Source organism: Acomys russatus, chromosome 20 (assembly GCF_903995435.1).
Source record: "Acomys russatus chromosome 20, mAcoRus1.1, whole genome shotgun sequence".
Taxonomy (NCBI): Eukaryota; Metazoa; Chordata; class Mammalia; order Rodentia; family Muridae; genus Acomys; species Acomys russatus.
Window position 1 is genome coordinate 32855622 of NC_067156.1, and position 25600 is coordinate 32881221.

Sequence of the window (25600 nt, forward strand, 5' to 3'; positions counted from 1 at the left end):
ACACACTCAAGAATCTGATTTTTTAAAAACCCTAAGCCAGAATCGATAATGTTATATTCAAAGGACCTGGAAGGTAGTGGGGTGTGTGTGGCTGACTTAACATTATGAGACAACGGACCTCCAAAGATGCCTTTGAGTTCTACCGTGTGATGGGTTGTTTCTCCAGTAATACTCACTTGGATAAAACTAATTTTTCACTTACAAGTGGCCATCAGGTGGAGATAACTTCTGGGTCTCCTTTTTTGATTTTCTGAGTTTATTAGAGTTAAGTTGGAACATACATTCTGGAGCATGAGCAGTGGATACACCATTGAACAAAATGATACGCCATCTCTCCGCAATCAGTAATGGATAAGTGTTCCTCGGGTAGCGTATGGGCCATTCCACTACCCATGGATGCCCTACTGTTCTCTGCATTGCTAGGATAAACACCATAGCCTAGAGCAGTTTGAACCATGAAGAGTTCCTTTCAGCTTACAAGTTAAAGTCCATCATCAAGGAAAGCTGAGGTAGGCACTCAAGCGGAAACCATGGAGGCACAGTTTCCTGGCTTTCTGCCAGCCTCACACTCAGTTGCATAACACCTTCCAGGATAGTGAAAGGAAGGAGGAAGCTTCCAGCTCCAGTCCAGCTTGAAGTCTCTATGCCCTACAACCGACGAGTGTAGAGTTGTGAGCCGTAGACTCTCACCATGAAGTTCTGATGGGCCACCAAGAGTTATGGCAAAAGCCTGGTTGTTCTGCGAACTGCGAGGACTCCCTAAACAACTCAAATAGAGTAGGGAATCTCTCTCATGTCTGGCCCTGTAATTATTGTTTAGTAATCTATAACTTCTAGGATTATCCACTCATGCAGGATACTAAGGAAGAACATTTGAGATAGGGGGCCAGCTGCTCCATCTGTGGGCAATCCCCAGGAGAGAACTACTGAATACTAGTCTTATCTACTCAGGAGGCTGAGGCTCCAACGTCTCCTCCAAACAACGAGGGCAACAAATAGCTGTGGCTTCACTGACCTTCAGGAGCCAGACAGGGCCTGAATCTGGCCATTATTATGAGGAGACAAGGAAAGAGGCTGGAAAAGGGGGAATAGAAGCAGGAAGGAAAATGAAATCTACAATGGGAACCATAAGTATTAAGTGTAAAGTCACTGTCACTCTAAATAAGATATAGCACACGTATCTCACAGTAGGATTTTTCTGCCATGTGTCTAGCCTCAAATGCCAAATGTTTTTGATTATGAGAAGCCCCTGAGCCCCTTTCAGGAGATGAGTGGCCATGGGGTGGGCGGGCGCCACTCTGTCAGTGGGGTGAGTTGTTTCTCCTTTCTTCTCCTTCCGGTGCACAACCTTTGAAGGGAGAACACATGGGGAAGAGCTATGAGTCTGGGGAGGATACATAAATTGTGAAAAGATCACGGCTGCAGACACAGCTGGCTTCACATCAGAAAAACCTTTCCAGGGTAAACATTTTGTTTGAATATTAAGCTTAAGCAAAACCAGACAGCAAGAATTCAGGCAAAATAGCAAAGAAAGGCAGCAATGTTCTCAAGTGAAAGGGGGACTAGTAAACGCTTCCCCAGACAGACAGGCCCTCCTGACAGAGCTGTGCCCTGAAGGTCCGTGCTGTCTTCCACCCTTCCCATTTGATGCTCTGTCTCCCTGGCTGGGATGCTTATAGACCACATTGGTTGCTTTATAGCTATGCCTTAGCTCTTGTATTGATGACAGGAATAAGCAGCTCATTATGCACTAGGATATTCTTCTCCACTTTTTTTTTTTTTTTTTGCGTTAAAAAAATTATCCTCAACAATGGGTACCATAAAGCCCTCAGATTTCAATGACAATGAGAAAGAAGGTTCTCTAAAAACCAGAGATTCTTCAAGATGTCTCCAGGGCAATTCCAGAAGAGAGAGCACATTTGATTTTGATCTTATCAGTCTTGTATTTGATTTATTCCCCTCAGTGAAAGTTTGTAACACGGATTCAATGGTTCATCAATCTGTGCTGTATTTTATGCAGGCATAGAGAGAGTGCAAATGTGAGAGGTGCTAGGGCACACGGTTTGTTGTGTGGTCTGACTGGTAATTAACGTTCAGCTGCTCACTTCAGAAATCCAAGAAGGCCAGCTTGCCTATGACTGGGAATAAAATAGCACAAATGACCCGTAAACTAATCAATTGCATAACTACTTCTAGGTCAGGGCAGATCCTTACTGGAAGCCAATTTAACAATCTCCAATTCCAAAGAGTCAAGTGAAAGAACAGCAGCTCATTTTAAAAGCTGGAGAACAATCACTGAAGGCTTCATGCATCCCTCCCCTCTCTCTGGGGATTTATATGCAGTTAATGGTTGACAGGGAAGGACATTTTCTTCAGGGTGTAGCCACTAGTAAGGTGTCCATTCTCCTGTAAACAACCCTAATGAAACCCACCGGAATACACACACGCACGCACACACACACACACACACACACACACACACACATACACACACACACACACACACACAGAGAGAGAGAGAGAGAGAGAGAGAGAGAGAGAGAGAGAGAGACAGAGACAGACACAGACAGACACAGACACAGACAGACACAGACACAGACACAGACAGACAGACAGACAGACAGACAGCGGGCATGAAAAGCAAAAAGGCAATGATGAGTTGGGAAGAGAAACAGGATTATTGGGAGTGGGATGGTGAATGACTGAAATCACTATGTACAAATATGACAATAGTATAACGAAACCCATTTTTATACACAATTAATATATGCTGATTTTGTTACTCAATAAAAACTTCATCAACAACAACAAAGCTAAGATCCTTTGAACAAAGTGAAGAGCAGCAAATTCCTTAGCATGGGGATGATGTGGCTGAAGGATGATTGTGTATGGGCTGGTTTATTCTAATTCAGGGATATACATTGACCACTCACACACCTTATTTTGTGTGTTGCAGGGGGGATATGTGAATGTGTGTGCATGTGTGTTCTGGCATGTATCCCTATGTATGCACATGCAGAAGCCAGTTTGGTGTCTTCCTCTCCTATTCTAAGCCTTATTTTTTTGAGATAGGGTCTCTCACTGAACCTGGAGCTCATCAATTGGACTGAATTTCTGGCCAATGACCCTAGGACCCTCCTGTCCTCACCTCTCAGTCCTGGGATTCTAGGCACAATCTGCCACAGCATGCCACAGGTCCTGGGAATCCAAACTCCTCATGCTTGTAGAGTCAGCATCCTTACCCACTGAACCATCTCCCTAGCCCCACCAAATGTCTCCAAATTAAACTTTAGACACATAAATTCAACATTTAAATAGGAGGCAAGTTTATAGGAAATATCTAGAGAGGTAATTTTGATGTCTAAGCCACAATAAAGGCCATTCGATGGATAATAAAATACGTTGAACCAACAGTTCTATTCTGGAAAAGATATTAGCAGTAAAGGTAGTTCCAAACTGGCGAAAATAAGTAAACTCAAAGAATGTCTTAACAATGATATTTCTGTATTTTTGAAAAGCAGGAATGGGTTGACCTTTGTATTTGGGAGCTGAAAGGGCCCTTTCACTGCTTTAACAGTACGTATAAAGAGCACACTCTCAGCAGAAACCAAGGACCCTTCGCAGGATGATTTTTTTTTTTGGTTAGGTCTCATCCAAAGAAAGCAGGACCCACAGAAAGCCAGCTTAACAGAAATTATTTCTTCTCTTTTGGACAGGACATGGTGGAAAAAACCAACAATATTATAGTTTTTTTAAAGATATATTTATCTATTTATTATTTCTACTGTATTTTGTCTGGGTGTATGCCTAAACACTAGAAGAGGGCACCAGATCTCATTATAGATGGTTGTTAGCCACCATGTGGTTGTTGGGAATTGAACTCGGTACTTTTGGAAGAACAGCCAGTGCTTTTAACTGCAGAGCCATCTCTCCAGCTATGAGAACAGTATTCTGGTTGGAAGCAGCAATGGGGCAGCTTCTATGATAAGGCTGCTCATGAGTCACAGCTGCTAAGCCCAGGAAAGTGTACCTATGGGTTTCAGAGGTAAAGAGGGACAAAATAGAAGTGTGTTTTTATCTCTATGGAGACTGTATCCTCAGCTTAAACCTGGAAGTGTCTTCAAACCACAGCAAAGATGTGATTTTAAGACAGAATATAACCAAATTAAAAATCCTTTTTTTTTTTTTTTTTTTTTTTTGGTTTGCGCAAACTTATAGTCCTATATGGAATGAAGAAAACAAAAACAACAAAAACAAAAACAAAGGAACCAAAAAACCAAGAACACCTACCTATTCTTGGGCGGGGAGCACTGGTCTTCTGCAAGTTGAATATATGCTTTCATTTAAAGCTTGACATTTTATATTCTGAAAGTTTACTTTCCCTCCCATATTTGTATAATGTACAGTTTACAAAATATACTGTTGATATTATAGTGTATTTTTAAAGCTGTTTTTTTATAAGGCCAGGCATAGTGGTGCCTACCTTGATGCTAGCACTGGGAAGGCCACAGAAGCAGGATATGAAGTTCAAGGCGAACGTGAGCTACGTAACGATCCTCTGTCTCACACAAAGAGATCTTACTTTATAGACACTGGAGGTTCCTTTACTGGGGACACCCTCCTTCGAAGTTGCAAAGAAGGAAATTTCTTTCCATTATTTTCCAAAGTCAGCAAAATCTACAGTGAAAATCAAATGTGGAGTTGAGGTGAAATAACATTAAATGCTACCTTGTTAAAAGTTACTTGCCTTGAGTTGGAGCCAAAAGAGCTGCCTTTAGCAACCCAAGAAGCCACAGAAAGCCTAGGAGTGCTGAGAATTCCTGGGGGATGGCAAAGATGAGCCCAACAGCTGCCGTGGGGTTAGCTGCAGGCCTAGTCCTGGTGGGCCCCAGCAGTTCTTCTGGCAAATAGCCATCAGCAATGGCATCATGAGTGGGAATGCAGGAGGACCCCAGGAGATTGGCAAGGACCATTTGCTCATCATGACCCGATGGGACCCAAAGGCTTTGAAGCAGTTTCGCAGACATTTGCACAGCATATGCTGTACTTAGAAATGCTGGTAAGGTAGTTCAGAATTTCCACTCTAGAGTCTAGAGCTGATTCAGGGTTCCTTTTCATGTGTGTTCTAAAACACGCTCCTCCCAAGCTGCCTCTTTTGGAGTGTGCATGCACTATGTGCCCTGGAAAATGCTATAGTATATTTGTTGTAGCTGAGGACCCTTGATTTTTTTTTTTTTTTTTTATTGCCAAGATAGGTAAACAGAGGGACTTTCAGATTTTACCTACTATCTTGGGAGCCTTCTTCCTCACACATCCTTTCTGCTCCTCTTATTTTCATGAATCCTTTTCCACGATTGTCTATTTTTTTCCTATTCATAGGCCAGAACATGCAATCACAGCTTGCTCCTCTCAAGTGGAATGCATGAACAAAAGTAAGAATTCTTATCCATGGAATTCTTTATGGGTGTTTTACCCTTCCCCCCTTTGCAGCCCACTAAGATGAAGCTCATCACATAGGAAGCCTGGGGACTCACAGGTCGCAACTCACAAAGATTGTATGCGCAGAACTCAAGGGAGACAGGGGAGTTAGGATAGTGCAGAGAGTACTGAAAGGGATTTATTCCCAAATTATCATACTAGGAATTTGCACTTAACTGTGTTCCGCACACTGTTCTGTGTCGTTTACATTTATGTAACTTTGAGGTTTTCAGTGAAAAGCAAATAACAGTGTACACGCTTTATCAAATCCTGTTATTATATGACTTTCATTAAATAATTTAGAGGAGACACTTTCTACATTTGTAATTCTTCTACATCTGTAAATAAACTATATATATACATATATATTACATATCAAATTGACAAGAAGAAAAGGAGGAGTTGAAATAAAAGAGGAAAAAAACACTGAGATTAGAAAGATGGCTTATTAAATAAGAATGCTTGAGACGGGTGAAGGTGACGCACGCCTTTAATTCTAGCACTAGGGAGGCAAAGGCAGATAAATCTCTATGAGTTTGAGGCCACCCTGGTCTACAAAGTGAGTTCAGGACAGCCAGGACTACACAGAGAGACCCTGCTTCAAAAAAACAAAAATAAATAACAAATAAATAAGAGTGCTTGTTCTGCAAGCATGAAGACCAAGGTTCAAATCCCTAGCACCCATGTAAAATGCCAGACATGGCTCTGTGTGCCTGTAACCAGCAGTGGGAGTCATAGACACCCTTTGCTATTGCTTATTATTTGTATTTACATATAAATGTGGGAAGGTAACCATGGAAATCAGAAGAGGGCATTGGATTCCCTAAAGCTCGAGTAATAGATGGTTGTGAGTCACCCAACATGGTTGCTATGAACCGAACTTGTGTCCTCCGGAAAAGCAATAGATGCTTTTAAATTCTGAACCATCTATCCAGCCCAATTTCTGCTGTTTTGAACCACATAGTTTAGTGTTTTGTAAAACTGACCAAGTTAATAATACAGTATATTTGCAGATAATCTACCACATTACACAACTGGAACTTGGACGTGGGACAATACCACTCGTCCACTAATTCTTTAAGGCCATGGTTGTGGTTGCATTACAGACACATACACAGGTGCAGGTCTTAGGTGATGTCTTCATCATCAGCTTTATTTTTATGTATGCTTTATTTGGAAGGCAACAATGTATATATATGGAAGGTTTGTGTATAACTGGTATTAATTTAATTTAATAACCTGCCTGATGCCAGTGTCCCCAGTAAAGAGCACGGATCATGTGATCAAGCATACCCCAAGCCTCAGTAACAACTGCCTGGCTGAGGCTACGTGCTGATAACTGTTAATGGCAAGGGTCCACTTGGCTGAGAAAGCATGAGGAAGAGCTTTATAATTGACTCGGCTTTATTGAATCTTACAGCTTAAAGGCACATTGAGCGGGGCACCCATTTAAACTTTCTTTTAGAAAGACACACTGTTACTTCTGAGATGATTTTAGGTATAAAACTCCTCCAATGCCTAACTCACCTAAAACACCCAGATATCCCCAACTCTTAGGCATACATACACCCACACCCACACACACAGACACACACACACGTTCCTGTACACACATGAGTATGTACATGACCTCTGCCGCGCTAAACAATGTTGTAAAGTAGCTATTTTAATGAGTGAAAAAAATTGTAAACAAATTTCTTGTAACTGGACTCCAAATGGACTGTGAGCCCTGGCTGTCACCACTACGGCTTCTCAGCCATGAGCACACAGCAGAGGCCATGACTCTGACCTTCCTCAGCAGAAGCGTTCCTTCTGGCTCTAAACCTCCTGCGGAAGGCATTTAACTTCTGAGCTCCAGCAGGCCTGCCTGAAGACATTCTCCAGATGTCTTTCCATTGTTTCTTGTGTCTCCCCAACTCAGATGGATGGGGTGGCAGGAGGAAGTCCCCAGGAGAAGATCCCTGTGGTGATGGTACAGTCATTTCAGGGGAGTTTGGGATTTACAAACCAATACTGAATTTTGGTTGGTTATTTAAATGATTGTTAATAATATAACTTAAGAATTGCTAAGCTAATAAATAATGTTTAAAGTACCCTTAAATCATCCATATTGCTCCTTATTAAAATTAGATGTCTTGGGCTAGAGAGATGGATCAGTGGTAAAGAACACTGGTGCTCTTGCAGAGGACTGAGGACTAGGTTCAGTTTCCAGCACCCACATTGTTGCTCACAACCCTCTGTAACTCCAGTTCCAGAATATCTAATGCCCTCTTTTGGCTGCCAGCAGCATTGCACACTTGTAGTAATATAGATACATTCAGGTAAAACACAAATGCATATAAAATAAGTAAATTTGAAACACACACACCTTTAAAACACAAATTGCTTGCTTTTGTTTTCACATAAGTTGGAAATTTGTTACAGAAGCAAGGCTTTAAGACAGGGAGATGGTTTCCTTGGTAAGGTCGCTCTTTTAGTAAATGCCAGACATAACATAACTCTAAGCAAGGATACTTTAACTAACAGCTGTAAAGATTCTTGTTGTCTGAGCCTGCCTCAAGGGAAGAACTGATAGCAAAAATTATAAGAAGTGCATGTAAACCCCAAAGATGTTCCTGCATCATCAGGAAGCTGGCTGGAGTGTTCAGCTTTAGGAGACAATTTAAAGAATTCTACTGCCTATAAAATGACTTGAATATATATATATATATATATATATATATATATATATATATATATATATATATATATATATATATGCACATGTTCACACACACACACACACACACACACACACACACACACTGACTTTGCGTTCAGGATTTTCCTGTTTCAATTTCCCTAGTGCTGAGTTTGCAGCTAGAGACTGTCACCACAACTGACTAATAGGTTGATTCTTGGTGGCTCTAAATGTTAGCTTCTGAGTGAGGGCCAGGAGATACACAGTTATGACACCACTCATCCATAAATAGAAAAAATAAATCCTTTAGTAACACCAAGGGACCAATGATGGAGTACAGTATGATACTATGTGCATCTCAAATGCAAAAACGATGCAATTTTTGAATGAGGGCACTCCAGTAAAAATGTAACTGTGTAAGGGTACAAGACAGTACAACAGGAGCATGGGCCTACTGATATATGGACCAGTTACTAGGAGTTAGAAATGAGGACTTGAGGGGCTGGACACAGAGAAGGGACGTAGGGCTCTGGTTAGCAAGGATATATATACAACTTCATTGTGAGAGGCCGCACTCACATTTGCCATTACAAGATGGCGCTGACATCCTGTGTCCCAAACTGGTAAACAAGTAATCTGCGCATGTGCGAAGGAACTTTCCACTTGTGCTCTGCCTCTCCCGTGGCGTCATATCGCCTGATGAGTAACAGCCAATCAGGGACTGACACATCCTAAGCGGAGAACAGTTTCCTATATAAGGGATGGGTTTCTGCTGTTTGGGGTCTCCATTTTACTTGTCGTAAGCTTATGCTCTCCCTCTTAAGACGCATTAAAGCTTTACTGCAGAAGGATCCTGTGTGTGCAGCGTCGTTCTTGCTGGCGAGACGGTAACGCGAGTCACACTTCATTGTCATCTGCTGGTAATGACAAAGCCAAGAGTTGAGCTCTGGGAAAAAGCAAATGCAACAGGGAAGGAGCTGTGCTGGTGCCTGAGTGGGGAAGGAGCTGGCTTCAGGAAAGTGGACAAAGAGGAAGAGATCCATGGAAACTGAGTCCTGAAAAATTGAGAAGGTCTTCATTGAGAAGACAGGTAAGGAGCAGGGTATTTGCAGGGGTGGGGGTGGGGGTGAGGGCTGGGGGGGCTGCGTGTGCTGAGCCTGGTGCTTGGAGCTGCCTGGTAGCACTGAAGGCTGGAGGGTGAGAGGAATGTGCGGGGAGATAGTACAGTCGCTGCGCAACAGGCAAAGACTTTAAATTAAGCGCCCAAGAAGGAGTCTGAACTTATCTTTAGAGAACAGGCAAAGGCTGAAGGATTTTAAAAGATGTCTGTTCAGTTTCATATTATAGAAAAACAACATTAGTGTCAGTAGAGTGGCCTGAAAGGGGCAACCCAGAGGGTTAGAATAATACCACAGTAATTCTGGTTAAGAGATAAAGTTTAAGAAACCAAGTCGTGAATATAGAGATGAGCCCCACAATTTTCACCTATTGCCTATAATACATATAAAACCTCCATCGCAGTGTTTATAAGAGTGAACGCCCCACCAGCAATGTTCTCACAGCAATTTTCTTCTGTTTATGACTATGAAATAAGCTCAGGTTAAGACACCTGCCTTTTTGCTTCCCCCATCAATAATCAATGGCATGAGTTTGGTAATGGCTCATTTACATATTTAAACTGACATTTTGAAATGACAATGAGAAGCTGGCAATTAAGTGTTCTCTGAGGATATGCCCTTTCCCCTCCATATGGCTTCCACTTTGGGACTAGGACTTGAAGAGCTTTTTGATGGAGACTCTCTCCAGCTGAGGTCCTCACGTAATTTCATTTAGAACGCAAATGCCTGCACCAAGATTGTAAATGGCCTTTCTACCGATGCCAAGATGCCAATTAGGACATGGAGTCATTCTCACTATAGCAGGCTAGAAATTAAAAAGTAAAGGTCCTGAAGGATTTGGAAGAAGACAAGCTCTCTTGTCTTAGCTGGGTACATGATAAAAAGGCTCTCAAAAAGCATAGGGTGGCTTTGCTTCTCAGTTTCAAAAGGAGATATTGGTTCCTGCTGCTAGGAACACACAAAGGAGTGACTCAACCCCAATGTCCAAAACACACACCATCATTAGACTACCCTAAGAAAACGGAAGTGCATCTTAGTGCTCGGTGCTCAGTAGTCCCAGAACTCTGGGTTTTATCTTTGGCAGCATGATATTTTCAATGTGAAAAAATAAAAGAGGACGAGCGAGACAAATCAGAGGGTACCCAAGAGGACTTAGATCCCCAGAGGGAGAGAAGAAGAGAAATTACCACCACAAATTTTTATCTGATCTTTCACACAATCACCATGGCATGTGTGTGTGTGCGTGCACACACAAACACACACACACACACAAAACCACTTTTTAAAAAATTGGATTTAGGGACCACTGTATCAGACAGAACCCATACCTAACATACCCAAAGTGGCCAAAACCCTGGAAACTTACCACTGCTCCTCTGCTACAGGAACATAGCTGTGAAACAACTCCCAGGGACATGGTCATAGCCACAGATGACTGCCTCAGCCAACCCTCATTAGAGAAGTTTCTAATTGCAGTAAGTGGGAATTAACAGAGACCCACAATTGGAAAATGTGCAGAGTGAGAGGCTTTGGAGCACTCAGCCCTAAGCAGTATGTGTTTATTAAACCCTCCTCTCACAGGCTCAGGGATCTATGAGGAAGAGAAGATGATGTCAAGGAAACAGTGACTTCCAGACAAACACATGTGAACTCACAGAGACAGGGATAGCACACACAAGACCCACCCAGGTTCAGACTGGACAAAATCAGGACAAGTAAGTGGCTTTGTTGAACAATGATTCGCACATTAGAAAATCTATCTCATTAAAGTACATTTTTTTTTCAGTATATTCACAGAGTTGAATTTGCACATCAACTTGGGTAATTAGCCATCTTAAAAACACTACTTTGCTTCTGGGTGCAGTGGCACAAGCTTGTAATCCCAGCACTTGGGGAGGCTGAGGCAGGCTGATCGCTGCAAGTTCAAGGCCAGACTGGTCTACAAAGTGAGTCCAGGACAACCAAGGGTACATAGAGAAAGCCTGTCTCAAAAAACCAAATTTTAAAACAACCCAAAAAGCAAACAAACTTCCCTGTCCACAAGCATAGTACATTTTTAATGTACTAGAGGAATGACAAGATATATATATGTCACTGTAAGAACAAATGATACCTTTGGTGATGGGATCACGGCTAATTTGAATTTTGTTTTTGTACATTTGAATATTTTTCAAGTTGTCAAGAAGAATATCTTCCATATATCAAAAGAAGTCATCTTAAAGTAAAACATCCCTTCATCAAATAGATGCAGTAAATAATCATGTGATTTACAAAATGAAAAGAGCGTTTCAGAAAACAAAGTTTGGTGCTATGATAGAGAATATCAGTGGGATAGAATGAATCCATTTTAATAAAATAAATCTACTTTCTTTTATAAAGATTAGCTTGGGGGGCTTTGCAATTCTATAACTCAATAACAAAAAGACAAATAACAGAAACCTAAACCGGGTCAGGCATTCCTCCAAAGATCATCTACAAATAGCCAATAAGCACGCAGTGAGATGTTCAACACCGTTAGCCATTAGGAAAATGCAAATCAAAGCTAGTATGAGGTACCACTGTCTACCCAGCAGGGCGGCCACAGATAATGAGTGCCTGTAAAGATGCAGAGAAGCCACAACTGCTTATAGGGATGTAAAATGCTGCGGCTACTCTGAAAAGCTGTCTAATAGTTCTTCAAAAACTTAAACATAAAATTTCCGTGACACTCAAGAATTCTACTTCTAGGAAGACACCTAGAAATAAAAGAGAATATATACATAGAAGAATTTGAACATGGAAAAAAGAATTTGTACATGAATATTCATGACAGCATATTCACAGCAGTCAAAAGATAGAAACATTCAAATGTGCCTCATCTGATGAACAAACAACATATGTTGTATTCTTACAATGAACTATGATTCAGCCACAAGAAGGAACGAAGCATCGATACACATGAAAACAGGAGGAACCTTGAAAGTGTTAGTTAACTGATAAAGAAACACCACAATCACAAAAGAGCATATATAATTCCATTTATATGAAATATCCAGAAGAGAGACATAAAACTGATTAGTAGTTGCTAAGTTTTGGAGCAATGGGAAGAATAGGGAAATGAGAGCCAAACAGAACAGGTTTGGTTTGTTCGGCTTTTAATGCACCAAAGTTTGAGCAGAGATTGTAGGGTGAAGGTTAAAAAGCAAGTAGCAGGCTTTAGCTATTTGTCAAAGGTATGCTCAAAGTAGGCAGCTTCGTGCTCTGGAAAGACAGATGCCACAGCTGATAGTGTTCATGATGCAAGCACGAGGACCTGAGTTTGGCTTTCCGGTACCCATATAAACAGCACATTCTTGAAGCTCCGAGGTTTGAAGATGTACAGACACTAGGATCCCTGGATATCTTACCGTCCTGACAGTTTGGTAAATTGATGAGCTCCAGTGTCCCTGAAAGACCTTGTCTCAAGAATAAGGAGGAGGGGCCAAAGAAAAAGGCTCAGCACAGAGCACATGCCCCTTTTCCAGAGAACTGGACTTCAATTCCCAGCATCCATGTCGGGTGGCCCACAACTGTGCAGCTCCTACTTTAGTAGGTCTAGTCTCTGCAGGCGCTTGAACGTATGTGCACGTACCCACACACAGCACATGTACATAGATAAAAACAATAAAAATAAAAAGCTTTAAAAACAAATTAGTTAGAAAGCAATTGAGAGAGAAACCTGATGTCAACTTCTGATTTCCATGTACGCGAAAACACACATTTACATGCACACGCACACGCGCGCGCGCGCTCACACACACACACACACACACACAGAGAGAGAGAGAGAGAGAGAGAGAGAGAGAGAGAGAGAGAGAGAGAGAGAGAGAGAGAGAGAGAGATGTTAAAAAGTAACCCTGGGGTCCAGAATTCACTACTGTGGAACTCAAGCTTAAGTCATGCTAATAATGAAGTGTACTAAAAGAGCCCGCTGTGATGTCATTCCTATCTCGTCCCAGGATAAGAAGATTGATGATAGTTTCGTGGACCATCTCAGATACTGAATGGAGTTCTACATTCTTTTGACAGCTTAGAAGCTCCTTGTCAGAATCACCACTTCTGGCACTCTTCAGGTAGCCACATCCTTTTCCTGGTGAGGAAGTCTAGCTCCAGAGAACAATGACACCATGAAGTCCCATCTTTTGTCTCCCTGACATTCACCCCCACTGCTTCTCGCTTTTCTTTTTCTTTCCTCCAGACATAAGGTTGCCAGCCCACTCCAATTTAGGGCGAGGACTGGAGCTAGTATAGTCAAGTGAAGATTACTGTGGACGAGGGCAGCTTTGTCATAGGGACTGGTTACTACTTTCTCATCCGAAACTACTGCTTGCTCTTAGTGACAGAACAACTCAGATTTTGTTCAGGGAGCATTGTACCTAGCAGGATTACAATTTCATCCACACTCTGTTACAAACAGAGGTGTTGAAGGGTTGTAATTTGAACAATAAAATATTTGTGTAAGACTTGTTATAATGATACAGGCACTGCATATTTCAACTTACATCTTCCTCTAGAACTTGGGGGGGTTGTTTTGTTTTGTTTTTAGCTGGAGTTACTGCAATTATCTTTGCGTTATAGGTGGTTTACATGAAGAATTGTGCTGGAGAAAGGAAGAGGAAATCTGGGAACTGGTGGTCCCATAGAAATGTTACGGTTTCAGTGTAGAAATTCTGACTTTCATGTTTAATAAAATTTTCGGCCTTCAAAACAAAGTCCTCAAATTTTGTTTAGAGAATTCATTACTCTCAAGGATAAATAGTTCCATTATTGAAACTAAAATGAGCATTTATACAGCTAAGAGTAGTTCAAATAAAGTAGGCCAAATTAGGAAGGGAAAGATAAGATGTTGCTAATTTCCCATATGCACTCTTGCTTGTGTGAAATTAAATTCCTCCTGTGTTCCAAATTGAATGTGTATTGCTTTTTATTATTATTACAATGAGAAGATGGCCTTCCACATAGGCAAATCCCTAAACCACAAACTATAATAAACTTTTAAAAAAATCATAGCACTAAATTCAAGCTAAAAACAAACAAACCCCCAAACCCAATGTGTGATATATCAGAATTACATGCTGGTTTCATTTCAGAACAGAATTATTCTATATATTTTGGTTTTTCAAGTTTTTCTCAATGAAAATTTGGAAAAGTAATAAAAATTCACCAAGATTGATAAGGAATCAAGTCTCAAAAAAAAAATGCTGATTTTTGTACTTGCCAAATTGTTATTGGTTAAATGGCCTACTTCAGAACGCTTTTCAATAACGTAGGGAAAATATTTCTTGCTTCCTATTTCATTTAAGTAGGCAAGTACAAACAGCAAGCTGGCAGTCTCAAATTTTCAGAATGGATATTGAGCCTACCCAAGACGTAGTCTAAAGAAACAGACTATACAAAAGTTAGAGTGTCTGGTTTGTTTAAGGCAACTAAAAATTCGGTGCATATTTCTTCATTTTCAGATGTCAGTCTTTCATAGAGCATATTGCAACTTTATGAGTGCTCACTACACCTTCAGCTTCTAAGGCTTACACATTTGGGAAGTACTCATCATTTGGCCCAGTGCTATAGGCTAAAGCCACACCACCAGACTTGAATCTGCAAGCAAACACCACAAGGACAAAAGGAGGTGCCAGGTTCCTGCAGCGACACACCTCCAAACAGGGTGGAGAGCAGGCGGGGGGGGGGGGCGGGGGGGCGGGAGAGGTCCAACCTTCTAGACTCATCTTCAAACCCTAGATCGCTCCTGGTCGGTTCCTGTGGTCCAGGACAATGTGCCCTCTTTCTGAACTCTTAGGTACTTTTCCTAAGCTAATTTCCTATAGGTGTCTGTCACTGACAGGGTTGGCAGCCCGTCCACCACAACGCATTAGTGCCTGCGGTATCTCTGCAGCCCTAGGAGAGCAGCGCCTCCTACCTGGGACCCACCGGTACCGCCGGAAGGCAGCCAGAGCGGCCCCTGGTCTATGTTAGTCCAGCCCGAGACAAGCTCTCGAAACCACACCAACTTTCCTCGCGGGGCGAGTGCGCGAGCAACTTGCTGGAGTTGGGCCAAGGGTTGCCTACCTGCTAATATAGCCATCGCCGTCGCCATCGCATGTCTGGAAGAGCCGCCGCAGACGCTCCTCCTCGCCGGTGCTGGACGTGTCGCTACTGCCTCCGCTGCTGTTGCAGGCGCTCACAGCCGCCATCGCGCGCCCGCCCTGGGTAGGAACAGCCAGGACCTGCACGGCTAGCAGCCGCTGACTGCCCTGAACCTGCCCGACGACGGAGCATGCCCAGTGGCCGCCTGGGCGTTCCCGGAGACCGATTCCACCTCTCCGGGTTTTGCCGGGGCAGAGAAGATGGGTTCTCCAGAATCGTTCAAGTGGCACCTGCGGAGCGAGAGTGGCTCTGGGAATCAGAGAGCCCAGGATGCCTACCTGGACACCAGAGGCGGCTTCGGGCCGGGTCCCTGACTCTTGGAAAGCGTTCAGGCAGAAGGCCGGTGTTTCCTAGCACTAGTGTGCAGAGTAGGGGATTCCTTTTCGCTGGGGCGGGGTGGGGGATGGAGGGCACCCGTATTGCAGGCTCAAAACTTCGTGTGATCCTGCTTTCCAGAACGTGCTGGGAATGAGGCCCAGATGGCTAGCATTTAACGTTTACACCTGGCAAGCCACTTAGCCCTTATTTGTCTTCCACTGGAGCATTTTCTGCCTTTCAGTAGGACTATCTGTACGTTGGGTTGGTTTCTGATAACAGTGCTCTGCTGACTGGCTGGCTGCACTTTATGCCAACTGCTTTGATCACATCAGCACTGAACATAACAGATCGTTTCACTTGATCCACACTACAGACCTAGAAAATCCCTCGTTTGGGAAGTTGAGAGAGTTATGGGGTTATATTTTAAGGTAAAGGAGATAGTGCATAATGCAGGACAACACCTCGCCTCAGCTGTGTGCTCAATGGATACTAATCCTCATCTGCTGGTAGGACTCCTGAGGTACTGAGCCTTGCTCCAGGTTCCGAGCCTTGTGTCAGCGCAGAGGCAAGCCTAGGCAATCATAACTACACATCAGGAGCTCTTAAACACCACACTAGCCTATCATAGCAAAAGGCAAAGGAACCACAATGAAACAATTTGTGGTTTAGTGAATGATTCATTATTCTGTTCCAGGCTTTCTGCCAGAGGTCTGGGAAGTCCTGGGGTGGTTTAAAAACATGCCCCAAAATTCTTTGGTGCACGTCTCATCAGAAGGTGGAGTACACTGTCTCCTCTTAAACCTGACGGGACTTTGTAACTGCCATGACTTCTAAAGCTAGCTTTAAAATGGGAGCAGATTCTACTTGGCGGCTCTCTTTTGGGATAAAAACCTTGCATGCTACAAGCTTCTCTGAAAGAAGTTTGGCTACCCAGAAGCTGCTGTGTTTGAGAATTGCATGCGAAGAGACTGTAAAAACAAGAGAGCTGTGGAACAGACTCCAGATGTTTGAGCCTTCTCTGACCTGGATCCAGACATGAGTGAGATATGATGCTTTCTCTAGATACTGCAAACCCATAACCAAAACCAGAGCCTCTGAGAGTCCAGCCAACATTCCGGGCCACTAATGATAACCACAAAAGGGCTGCTGTGGCTTAAGTCACTGGGTTTTAAGGTGATATGTTTGCTCAGCGGTAGGAAGTTGGAGTGAGTTCATCTGTCTTAGGACTGTCTACAGGTCAGCAGGAAGGGATCTTTGTTTTTTGTTTTGTTTTGTTTTTTTCTCTCTCGTTTTAAATCCGGTTTACCTAGTCCTACTTCGGTTCCTTTTAGTTCTGCAAGTTCAGAGTATTTCAGGTGTTTGGGGGACCCTTGTCATCAAACAATGGATGCGTTAGAAATTAGTCTGGGGTCGCAAAAAGTAACCACACAAACCAAAACTTCAGCAAGGAAATTTTTTTTACTTCTGGGCTGAAGAGATGGCTCACCCTTTGGGGTTATTTGCTGTTCTAGCAGAGGACCTGGGTTTGGCTCTGAGCACCAACGTGGCAGCTTGCAACCATGCTTGGATCCAGTTGCAGAGAATCTGTTTCTTCCTCTGGCCTCTGTGGACACCAGCCATACGCACAGTGCACACTGGTAACATGCAAGCAAAACACGCAAACACACAAGCAAACAAACATATCTTAAAAATAAAAACATTTTGCCTCTGCGACGGGTGTGCAGACACATACAAAGGGGTTCTGGGTTTTTATTCTGAATGCAAAGGAGTCCTGTACCTCACTATGAGTAGTCAAAATTTGGCCTCCTATGTCAGCACAGATGATAACCAAAGCACAACTTTTGAGAGAATATGGGAAGCCTTGAACACATATTTTGATCTTAGAAAAATACTGAACAGAGAAGAGTTTTTTTGTTTTGTTTTGATTTGTTTTGCCAGATGGCATCTTTATGCATGTTTTTAAAGATGTGCTTTTTTGTCTCATTTAATTCTTTGAAGGAAAAACAGCAAATTTCATTAGTAGTTCTCACAAATAGAAGACCTTTCTAGAAAAATTTTGCAAATATACCCAATAATATTTGCCTAAAAGATGCTACCAACTCCATTAATATTCCTAGGGAGAGCCCATACTTACGTTGTAAAACCTTTAAAATTTTTATGTTCCTATTTTTGCAGAATAAAACATTTGTTATCAAAACAGGAGTTGTTTGCCCTTGTGTTAATTCTGGTTTTAATGCTGTGAAGAGACACTGTGACCAAGGCAACTCTTATAAAGAAATAACATTTAATTTGAGCCTGCCTACAGTTTCAGAGATTTAGTTTGTTATCATCATGGCAGGAAGCATGGCAGTGTACAGGCAAATGTGGTGCTGGAGGAGCCTAGAGTTCTACATCTTGGTCTGCATGTAACAGGAGACTGTACCCCAGAATGGGCATAGTTTGAACACAGGAGACCTCAAAGCTCACTCCCACTGTGATACTCTTCTTCCTATAAGGCCACACCTACTCCAACAAGGCCACACCTACTCCAACAAGGCCACACCTCCTAATAGTGCCACTCCCTATAGGCCAAGCATTCAAGCACATGAGTCTGTGGGGCCATCGCTATTCAAAACACCATAGCCCTCAAATCCACCTTGATGAGATCGAAAAGCGTTTTTCCCTAAGTAGAAAATATATAAAGGGGCCTGGAAATTCAAATATTTTTCCCAAGATTTGAGTGGGTCTTTCTATAACTTCATATCTACAGAAAGTGGAGATTTAAATGTTAACTGATACTATTTCTAGGACAATAATGTTTTTCTTGTTAGAGAATCTGTACAATAGCTCTTGAGATTTACATTTGAACGTTCTTGGACTAAATCTGAATACTCTAAAAGAAGATCTTGAAATTTCCTAAACACCATTTCCCCATGCTTGGATAACTTAGAAATGGCTAAACAAATAGGTTCAACTTTTTAGAGAAGAATTTGTTTCTGAGTTGATGTAAAGCGTTTGAAATGTACATTGAAAAGGTGCTGAGAGAGGATGGTATTTGCAGAATACAGAAAATGGAGATGGCATATGAATATAAAGATGATAAATGTAAGGTGAGAACTAGGAACGGGAGCGATAACCATGGTCATAAATCTAACAGGATTGTTTATATCATAATTCCTAAGGCTCTGTGTATTTATTCAAAATGGCTGCATAGCCCCACTTCCTCCCCCCCCCCACCCCTGGTTTTGTTTCTATTCTCAGGTTCTACTGGGTTGTAATCTCCTTTCATATTTATGTAGTGCATTTCAGTGTATCTTGCTATACATACTGCAAAACACACGGAGTCATTTATCTAAAGTTACCGGTTAAAGGGAGCAAGCAAAGCACTTTGCAAACCCAATTTTCTTCTGCTCATGCTTCCAAACTCTTAAATGCACTAAGACTACATGCAAATGCCGGAGGAGGGCTCCCTGGAGCCTTGTGCCAGCCTTCTCTCAGGAGGGTTTTTATAAGCCCTGCTGAATTCCCATACCCTTCCAGGAGTCACCTCATTCCAGGGCTTCCTTGGCTTGAAGAACACACTTTGTAAAGAAGAATCCTGTGGCGAAATTGTGAGCTGTTTCCCTGTCTCCCTTTCCCCTTGGTGTCAATTATTATTAAATGAGGCTGCAAATTTCTGAGAGAAAATACTGAAGTAAAGTTAAAAAAAGAAAAAGATAAATCCACTTTTATGGAGTTCTTGTCACAGGTGACTGACACCTTTTGAAGCTTCCTTAAAGCTACGTACGCTTTTAACATCTTTTTAATTTTTTTTCACACTTTATTATTGTGTGGGGAGTAGAAGAGTATGTGGGAGGTAGAATATGTAATACAATCCAAACAGGCTGTATGGGGTGCCCAAGTAAAGAAAGCAGCTAGAGTTGAGCCCATAACCACCAGTCAAAGCCAAGGCAGAGTTTCAGGTACAGAATCCTGAGAATTGAGTGTCCTGAGTACTCCAACCTGTGTGGAAAGAGCATAGGAAACAGGATGAGGCACAGGGAGGAGCTGCCCAGTGGCACCAGCCTGAGAGCACCCATGTCTGATCATATGAACTGTGACAGAGGATTTCCTTCTGTATTTCAGATTAACTTATTTTGTGTGCATGAGTGTTATGCCGTATCTATGAATACATATGGACGGATATGCACCACGTTATGCCTGATACCCACAGTGGGCAGAAGAGAGTGTTGGATCCCCTGGAACTGGAATGACAGCTGGTTGTGAGGCACCATGTGAGTGTTAGGGAGAGAACCCAGGTCCTCTGCCAGAGCAACAAGTGCTCTTCAGCACTGAGCCATCTCTCTGGCTCCTTGCAGAGAATCCTAAGGTAGTCTGGATTCATTTTCTATGCATGCTGGAACAAATCTCCAGAGCATACTTTTATTATATTAAATTGTTATTTCTTTTCTTCTAATTCTGGATGCCCAAAGTCTGAAATGACTCCAGTTGGGCTAAAAAAAAAATCAAAAGGTTGACAGACATGTTCCTTCTGGAAGCTTCGGCAGAGAACTGTTTTCTTTTCCATCTGTCGAGGATATCTGTTTTCCTTGACTCCTACAATCTTCAAAGGGAGCTGATGAACATTTTCAAATGTGATTTACTTTGTGTCCTCTTACGAACTAGACGGCCCCATAAACACTCATCTCACCCAAGTAATTGAGGATTATACGTACTTCAAGGGCAGCCAATTAACATCTCTGACTCTGTCTGCAGTTTTGCCACATGGACATTCTTATAGATTCCAGGAGTTAGGATGGAGATGGCAGAGACTGCACCAGTCTGCCCAATCCACCAGGTTGTCCTTCTCTGACACGGAATGGCTAGGCCTTTACACGCATGCCTCAACTGACCACCAGACAGAGAACCCCGAGACACTAGACATACAGCGCAAGAAGGGTGTCTCTCCCCCTCGCGTGCTGAGTTTCCCAAGGGGTCCACAGTTGAGAGTCCTTCTGACAGCACTCCTAGCAGCTGAGACGCAGCTCATTCCTAGTGAAGAAAACAGTGAACCCCAATGAAAAGAGATACACTCCACCACTGAATGCAAAGCCCAAGCAGTGGTTCCTCCATTTCATATAGGGTGTTTTGCATAGAAAGTTCCTCCTGTGTGGTTCTCCCTCCCGTCTCCCCCTTTAATGTGTATCTCTTCAATGTCACATCACATGGAAAAGGAAACAAACAAACAAACAAAAGGTGGGGGAGGGTGGGAATGGCAAGAACTATGAGATCTGAGGAGATTGTTTCAAATCTCTCCCCAGCCTTCCCCTGAAGGAGATGACACGTGCTCAGTCAGCTACGCTGTGCACTTCCTAGCATGTTGTATTCACATTTTGGAGCTGGAATTTTAGTGTTCAAAATACAGTTTAAGGGTAATTTATATATAACATTATGTTAAAAAAAACACAATTTTAATGTTTAAGGGTAAAATATAAGAAACTGTGTCTGTTGTCACTTTTTAATCTGTGGAATATACTAATTTTTGATGTTTTAAATGACATAGTAGTGGATGAGAAAAAAAGCAAGAACACAACCAGTTGTATAGCATATTCTGAACAATCTAGTTTTATGGTTTTAAAAATGTATTGCTTTATCCAATTATGGCTATCTTGACTTTTTTTTTTTTTATATATATAGTTACTGCTAAAACAGTTCACAGAAGTTCTATGTGGAAATCAGTGATGTAAAACAGGACTGCTGGCAAAAGGCGGCTTTCTACTACCACCTTGTGGCAGATTTAGTAATGTGTGTTTTCAGGTTAATTGCTACAGAGAACAGTTAGTAAAATTACATTTTGATGTGTCCATCGTTATACACACATCAAATAAGTTAGAGGTGGTTTTACAGTTACTTCAACCTTGGACAATGAGAAAACCTTTGTCAGATATAAATAGGGCAGGACTCACATTGTCTGCAATTAACTTAATCTGAGATCATTTCAGGGTCCTTCAGCTCATACTTAGGTTTGCTTCTACTTTCTAGAGGAGTTATGGCCCGACAAGGCATTAGGTAGTGCATTTCTGAGCCTTTGTGTCTGTATAGGTCAATGTTAAGTTATGCACTGCTTATGCCCAACTACAAGACTCCACCTGCCTTTGCCAATTCTAAACCTCTGTACTGATGTGCCTCACTATTCTTTCCAGGCATCACTCTAGATCTCTACTTAGGAGAGCACCTGTTTTAGTCCATTTTTTACTCCTAATACAAGATTGAAAGACTGGGCATATTATGAAGAAAAGAGGTTTCTTTTGGCTCAAATTTGTAGTCTAGGGCCAAGGGACCAAACTTAGGTAGGGTATCCTAATGGCCGAGTCTATAGGCAAGGAAGAGAAACACATGGCGATATGCTCAATCCTCCCCTGCACTATTGTGGCTAGAACGGAAAAAAATGTTCCCTATTAGTTCATGTATTTGAAATTTTGGTTCCTTTAAAAAAAAAAAAAAGACTTATTTATTTTTCTATACAATATTCTGCCCACATGAGCGCCTGCCCCGCCTGCCACAAGAAGATACCAGATCTCATTACAGGTGGTAGTGAGCCACCATGTGGCTGCTGGGAATTGAACTCCTTATCTTTGGAAGATCAGCCAGTGCTCTTAACCTCTGAGCCATCTCTCCAGCCTCAAAATCTTGGTTCCTAAGTGGTAGCACTGTTTGGGAAGTTATCAAACCTTTAGGAGGTGCAGCTTTGCTGGAGGAAGTGCATCACTGTGGGCAGGCTTTGAAGGATTACAGGACTGTGGCCACTTTCTGCTCTGTCTCTCTCTGTTTCCTGTATGCAGCTGACATGTGATCTCTCACTTTCATGCTCCTACCATTATGGCTATCTACCCATCTCCCACCCCCAGAACTATAAGCCAAAATAAACTCTTTCTTAAGTTGCTTTTGGTCATTGTAATTTATTTCAGCATCAGAAAAATAAAGTAACTAATACAGGTCCACTCAAACTCTTCTCCCAGCTGATTTATTTAATCTGGCTTCTCTATTGGCCTGGAATTGCTCTGCTTGGCCTCAAACTAACTCAGCAATCTGCTCTAATCTTCTGGCTTCTTCTTATTTTCTGGCTCATTCGGTCTTCACTCGATTTTGCTCTCTGCAGCCCATCTCTCTATTACTGTCCTGGTAAAACTTCCTCCTCTCTCTCTGAAAAACTGCCTCTTAAATAGCTTCCCTTTCCACTCTCTTCTCCTGAGAGTTTGGTGTATCTTATTCTGTCAAATCTTCTCTTGATTCATCACCTTTTCTGCCACTGGATTAGACATCACTTTCAAACATGTGTGCTTCCTTCTACAAACTAATTTTACCTTTGTTTGGGATTAAAGCCATGTACCACCATGCCTGGATCTAAGCTTTTCTTTGCCCAAAACTTGCTCTATACCAGGCTGACCTTGAATTCAGATCGGTTTGCCACTGTCTCCTGGATTAAAGGTCTATTTGTACTCCAGCCAGGTCACATAGACCTAGAAGGTCTTTGGATGTGATCTCTTGCCAGAATAGCCATGTTCTGAATTAACATTCTTCTACAGACACCACCAGTGCTTGGGTAACTACAAAGAAACTGGAGTTGTTCTAGTCAGTTTTCTTGGCCCAGTTGTTTCTGGACAAGATAGCCCTTAACTATATCTGTCTATAATAGTAAGAACACACTACTTTTTTAAATAAAAGATTTCATGAACTCTTGTATGTCCTCAAACTCTTTACTACAGCTCCACAAGACCAGCTCTGGGAACAGTGAACAGGAGAGAAGGGAGGTGGATTTGTGGTAGGGAGAATTGAGCAGGCAGTGAAAGGCTGGTTAACGGAAACCAACTGTTGGTTGACCAGCTAGCTAGAGGAACCAGTTGTTCAGGAGCGGTTGAGGAATGGAGGAAAAAGAAATACTCAGAGACTCAGACATATGCGGTACAAGCCCAGAAGAACTTTTCTTCTGGCTCTCTATTTGTCTCCATCTCTGTCTCGCTTACTGTCTGTCTGACTCCTTGCTCCTTGCTCCTAGCTTGCTGTCTTTCTTTCTAACTAACTCTCTTCTTGTTTGCTGTTGCTCATCTATCTCTCTTGCTGTTCCTCACTCTCATGCTAGCTTACTCTCTCATGTCTGTTACTTGATTATCTCCTTTCCTTGGGCCAACCCCAGTATTTTATTGAAATGAAATTCAATTTTTTCATTACAGATTACGTCATGATTTTTTCCATCTTTGCAATCACTAGGGTAATTAAAAATCAACAGAGTAAAAGGAAATACAAAAAGTTCTGTAACCTACAACAGAAATCAATCAATTTTCAAGCAATGATCAGCAGGACCTGATTGTTAATCTTTTAAACAATACACAGGAAAGCCCCTAGCTAAAGTCATAGTATTTACAAGATGGTCATAGCAACATAACTTGATCTAAATATTCTCTAAATAAAAAACTTGACCTACTTCCATTCCCGCACCAACAGGTGTGCTATCCAAGCCTGGGCTAACTGCCAAGGTGTCCTCTATTGTAAAATATCTGTAAAGCATGACATTTCAAGTCCACTTTCTAGTGCTCTCAACGTAGATTTTAAGGAAACGTTTTTACAAGTAACAGTATCTAGCCAGGTACTGTTATGTCTAGGTCTTAACTTTTGTACATGCAGTTTCTGCTTGGGTGCTCACAGTCAGAGCAAAAAAAAAAAAAAAAAAAAAAAAAAAACAACAACAACAAAAAACTTTATCATTGTCTCAAGCCTTTGGCCAGATGCCCTCTTTCCATGTATGAATTTCCTAAGGGCTAAGAAATAAAGAAGAAAAATAGCTTTAGGATTTCTAAACAACATTACATCTGGACCATACATAATATTTAGGGGCAGTGGTGATCAGTTGGAGGTGTTTGAAACTTTGTCAAGCAAAGTCTCAACAGCTGTTCGGTATGTCTAGAGATCATGCTGGACAGTCAGACATCTCTGGAACTTTGTCAAGCAAAGCTTCTACAACTTATCCTCATGTCTGCGACACTTTACAAACTCTTTATGTAGCTAAAGCTGGTCTTGAATTCCTGATTCTCCTGTCTCCAAGTGCTAGGATTACAGGCATGTGCTACTGCCCAGAAAAGAGTAAGTTAACTTTTTATTTATTAGCTCTTGTTGTATAACAGGCCAAACCTAAAATGTATTGCACAGTGCAGTATGCATTTTATTTGTTCATGGATTCTGTGGGTAAATCTTGGCCTGTGTGGCAAAGAGAGTGTTTTGCTCTTAACTCTGGGCCATATATGTGGCTGCAGTGCCCCTTCTCCTCTCGGCAGCTTGTTGGAGGCTATATTTTTCCAGGGTGTTTTCTTTCACATATCTAGGCATTGTTGTTGACTAATGGGGTGTCTCTCAGCCTTTAGGCTAGCCGCAGCTTCCTTCCATGGTGGAAGCATATCTCACAAATAAAGGAGAGCAAGTATCATTCACACCTCTGTTCATAGATGTCATGATAGTGAAAGGTAAGTTCATAGCTGAAGGACAGAGTCATGAACAATATAAAGATTTGAGTACAAGGAAGTGTGTGATTCATCAGGAGCAATTCCTATAACAACTGCCACAGTGCTGTAAACAAACATTTGCAACAATCTCAGTGGCTCCCACAGTCAAGTACTATTTCTCACTGATATCAAACGAGGTTGGTAAGAAGACTCTATCACAACCATCGCGGACACCAGGACCTTTCCATATAGCATATCTATCATTGTCTAAGAACTTTCAGCTAGCCAGGAAAAGCAGAAAATAGAGGGATAATGGAAAGGTTTAGAGACAAAGCCCGGAAGCAGTGTATATTCCTTCCAGCAATATTCCAATGGATAGCATTTATCCATGTGGC

General features: G+C 42.0%; 1 protein-coding gene across 3 annotated transcripts in view; it reads right to left on the reverse strand.

Annotated features, from left to right (window-relative positions):
- LOC127204698 (uncharacterized) overlaps positions 1 to 15581 on the reverse strand; it is a 91513-nt gene extending 75932 nt beyond the window's left edge. For all 3 annotated transcript variants that reach the window (XM_051163937.1, XM_051163935.1, XM_051163936.1), the window contains exon 1: positions 15358 to 15581. Coding sequence is in view for 2 of the 3 variants with exons in the window: in XM_051163935.1 (XP_051019892.1) it covers positions 15358 to 15482 (125 nt within the window). In the remaining variant the exon portion in view is untranslated. The remainder of the gene's footprint in view (positions 1 to 15357) is intronic.
- Positions 15582 to 25600: the final 10019 nt, after the last annotated feature.